The sequence below is a fragment of the Eufriesea mexicana genome, unplaced genomic scaffold (genome assembly GCF_001483705.2).
Source record: "Eufriesea mexicana isolate 0111107269 unplaced genomic scaffold, ASM148370v2 scaffold10819, whole genome shotgun sequence".
Taxonomy (NCBI): domain Eukaryota; kingdom Metazoa; phylum Arthropoda; class Insecta; order Hymenoptera; family Apidae; genus Eufriesea; species Eufriesea mexicana.
The window spans coordinates 146,650-150,265 of record NW_016918457.1 but is presented as its reverse complement, the minus strand read 5'-3'; the positions used below and the strand labels follow the sequence as shown (position 1 = coordinate 150,265).

Genomic DNA, 3,616 nt, shown 5'->3' with positions numbered 1-3,616 from the left:
TTTCCCTAGATTGTAATGTGATCATGATACTTCCATTATCTTTAATATTAAAATCCCATTGTAATACAAAATCCAGCACATGATCTAATTTTAAAGTAATACCAGAAGTACTAGTTTCTGGTGTTGCAAATTTCATTACATGACTATTAACATGTTTGTCAAATACTCTAGGTGCGATAGATCCTTGAGGTATAATCCATTCTCTTTTAACTTTATCTGAATCTTCTATCATTTTTTTATGAGGCTCTGGTTCTGTTAAATTTTTGCTGTAATGTGATAATCCAAATTGAGCAATTTGTGTAGGATAGTAATATCCTTGACTTTCCCATTGAGTAGATATTGGTACTCCATCATTTCCACTAATACATTTAACACGCTCTCGAACTTCAACATTGTAATTCTCAAAAGTCATAAATACTCCTTTGGGATCATATTTTCCTTTAGGATTAACAATTTTGGAATAACTGTGTAACCACTCAAATCTTTCTAAACCATCATAGGTTACTAATTTTCCATAAATCTGATATACATTAGAAATATTAATATTTTATTACTACTGTTTTATTTAATTGTAATATTTACCTCAAAATATGTATGAATAAATGAAAATGGTATGTAAACTTCGTCTCCTTCTTTAAGACATCCAATAGAATAGTCACCATTTATATGACAATCTATTTCTTGATACCCACTTTCTATGTTTAGTCGATCCTTTATATAAAAATAAGTTAAGTCATAAATAAACATTATTATTATTTTATTAATTTCTTGTTTTAATTAGCTAACTTGGAAATACAATATGAAATACAATATACATAATATACTAAAGTATTTTAAGAAAATATTCATGTATATTACATTTATTCATATGGTCTAAATCATGTTGACTTACTTTATGTTGAAATTTTGATTTCCAATCAGTGTTTTTAAAAAATGATGGACTACCACAAGTGTTCCATGATGTCAATACAGAACTGAACACTGCGACTATTATTACAAGTAATACTGTTTTAAAGTTCAACCTCATCATCCTACAAAACCTGTTGATTTGAATTAAAATATCTTTTTACAAACAGCGTTATAATTGAAATATTTTATAAAAAATAAATAATATTTATGTTGTATAATGCTTACTTACAAGGTGTTATTAAAATTTTTCTCTTACTTTTTATCAACAACAGCTTGGATTAAAATCGCATACCATGTTCTCCATTTTTTAAAACTATAAATATTCATATATTCGCATATTCTGAAAAGATGCAAAACCAATTCTTTAAAAACAATAAGAAAGAAATGACATTGCTCAGTGACAGCTTTTAAAACGTATACACGTGTTCACCCGTTTTATGGAAATACACTTTGTGTTTTCCATTGGGGTCTTTCTGTGTTTAATCATCGATGATTATCAATGTCAAGAAGTGTTTCATACATGTTATTTGTGTTATTCCTACCTACAACCAAAAGCTGACGTTATGTCTATTTTCGTTATTTGTATGGACTATTTCATAAAAAACAAATGCATGCATTTTTGCTTATCAAATAGTTTCAGAGGCAATACATAAATTCCCTAGAATTCGTTTTGGAAATATTAACTATCAGTCAAATTTTAATAGTTTTAAGAAAACTTTATTATAATCGAGAAATTTGAAGAATATTTTTATCTATACATCAATTTTCATTAAATCCAAAACATAATGAGCTTTAATGTATTACACGATTATTCATTCTTTTGATATTTATCATGAAAAACTATTTTCAATATTTCTTAATATTTTAAAATTTTATATAAAATAAATAATAAAACCTTTTGTCATATTCACTTGATTACTAATAATATTTAGAGCTACTAATTTCTACTTTTCATCTGAAGTTCATATCACCAGTATTTTTAGTTTATTCTTTATTCATATTTAGTTTAAATCTATGGAATTAATTATATTTTTTTATGTATTTTTTTGATTTCTTTTATTTATACGAAATTATCTATAATTAGACAAAAATACTTCTTTTTTGCATTGTATATATATAAGTTTTTGCAATTTATAGTTTATAGTAGCGATTCATAATTTTATAGTTGAATGTTTCTTTATATCCTGTTCCCGTGGTGATCAGTCGATACGTATAACTCCATCTGTGAGTCGTGATACACAATGGAATGTTCAATATTACTTGTGTACTAAGGAAATTTATAAGAGATGGAGCTGAGAGGAATATTGAAATATTGTTAAATAGGTATGTGCAATACATCCACAGGGTATTTTGAATTTGTATATATTCGAAATAACCATTAATATGCTCGACTTTGAGCGTGAAAGGAAGACATGCATCATTATTAAACTTCCGTTTTTTAGCGTTCCGCAAAGTATGCGCTGATACTCTTGTCAGAAATTCTTTTACTTCCTTTCGTTTGCATAGTATTCTTCTTTTTGCAATATTTTAGTCTAATTGAATTTCGAAGAAAATGTAACAATGTGTATATAATGCTATATATATTAAAGAATTTTTACGCTAGCGTACTTCGCTCGCTACTGTAAGTTATAGAACCATATTCCGATGTCAATGGATCCTGCTAATGTATTATTATAATATTAGATATGAAACTTTTAATTTTTAGAAACCAGTCAGGTTAAGTTACTGCTAAGTAATTAATTGAGGCATAATTTCCCTTGTGACATGGATCTTGTAGCATTTGAGTCACAAGTACGAAGAGATTATTCTCAAGAATGTTAAGTAATATTTGTAGTTTATGAAATAGTATATGTTGTGTAAATAATCTTTTTTCTTATGGTATTATTTAATCATGTAGTTAATAATTAACATATAACAGTTATGAGTAATGTAATAGATATAAAAGTTTTCTTGATATACATCTTTATTAGAGAATAAAAGTATGATTTATTACCTTATGATATAGTTTAAAAAATAAAAATTGTGATGTTTCTTGTTTTTCTCTTATTACAGGATTTGGTCCAATTGGGCTATGAGCATAAATAAACATAATAAATAGTTAAACTCAATAATATCAGGTAAGCAAATATAATGTTTGTTTAGTCAATATGTCAGTTAACTGTTTGATTTTCTTATAACTGATATATTACAATAATACAGTTATTTCAAATTATTAAAATTATTTGTTTTGAAGCTTTGAGTTTTAATACCTAAGTTTTATTATTATTATTATAATTTTACTAATATATTGCTAAACTATAATATTAAAGGACATTAAAATTTTGTATCTTTATTATTTTATTTATTTTAAAATCTAATTAACATCAGTGCATTATTCATTTTTCTCAAAAAAATTTAACAAAAGGATTGAAGTAAAGGATTATATAATGATTAGCAAAGTTTTAAAGTATTTAAACAATATATAGGTATACAATGGAAACAGTAAATCAAGACAAACAATTTCTTCCTTCACGGGGTTTGAAGCAAGTGAAGGTAGATAACTGGGGAACCTTCTTCCTACAAAGACTTCAACAACTTTATTTTGAAGAAGAACTACTTGATCTTACAATTAAATTTCCCACTAGTGATATTACTGTTCAGGTACTGATTTTATATATATATTTTTTATATATACTTATTATAATTAAAAAATTATAAATTATATTAA

General features: G+C 25.5%; 2 protein-coding genes across 2 annotated transcripts in view; one reads left to right on the top strand and one right to left on the bottom strand.

Annotated features, from left to right (window-relative positions):
- Positions 1 to 1,199, bottom strand: part of Hsepi (D-glucuronyl C5-epimerase) — a 2,483-nt gene extending 1,284 nt beyond the window's left edge. The window contains exons 1-4 of the mRNA XM_017908447.1: positions 1,139 to 1,199; positions 893 to 1,040; positions 583 to 711; positions 2 to 520 (exon numbers count right to left, since the gene is read on the bottom strand). Coding sequence (XP_017763936.1) covers positions 2 to 520; positions 583 to 711; positions 893 to 1,030 — 786 coding nt within the window. The 5' untranslated portion in view covers positions 1,031 to 1,040; positions 1,139 to 1,199. The remainder of the gene's footprint in view (position 1; positions 521 to 582; positions 712 to 892; positions 1,041 to 1,138) is intronic.
- Positions 1,200 to 2,157: 958 nt separating this feature from the next.
- The window catches only part of Cp190 (centrosome-associated zinc finger protein CP190), a 4,450-nt gene continuing 2,991 nt past the window's right edge, over positions 2,158 to 3,616 (top strand). Inside the window, exons 1-3 of the mRNA XM_017908456.1 lie at positions 2,158 to 2,232; positions 2,962 to 3,026; positions 3,375 to 3,549. Coding sequence (XP_017763945.1) covers positions 3,382 to 3,549 — 168 coding nt within the window. The 5' untranslated portion in view covers positions 2,158 to 2,232; positions 2,962 to 3,026; positions 3,375 to 3,381. The remainder of the gene's footprint in view (positions 2,233 to 2,961; positions 3,027 to 3,374; positions 3,550 to 3,616) is intronic.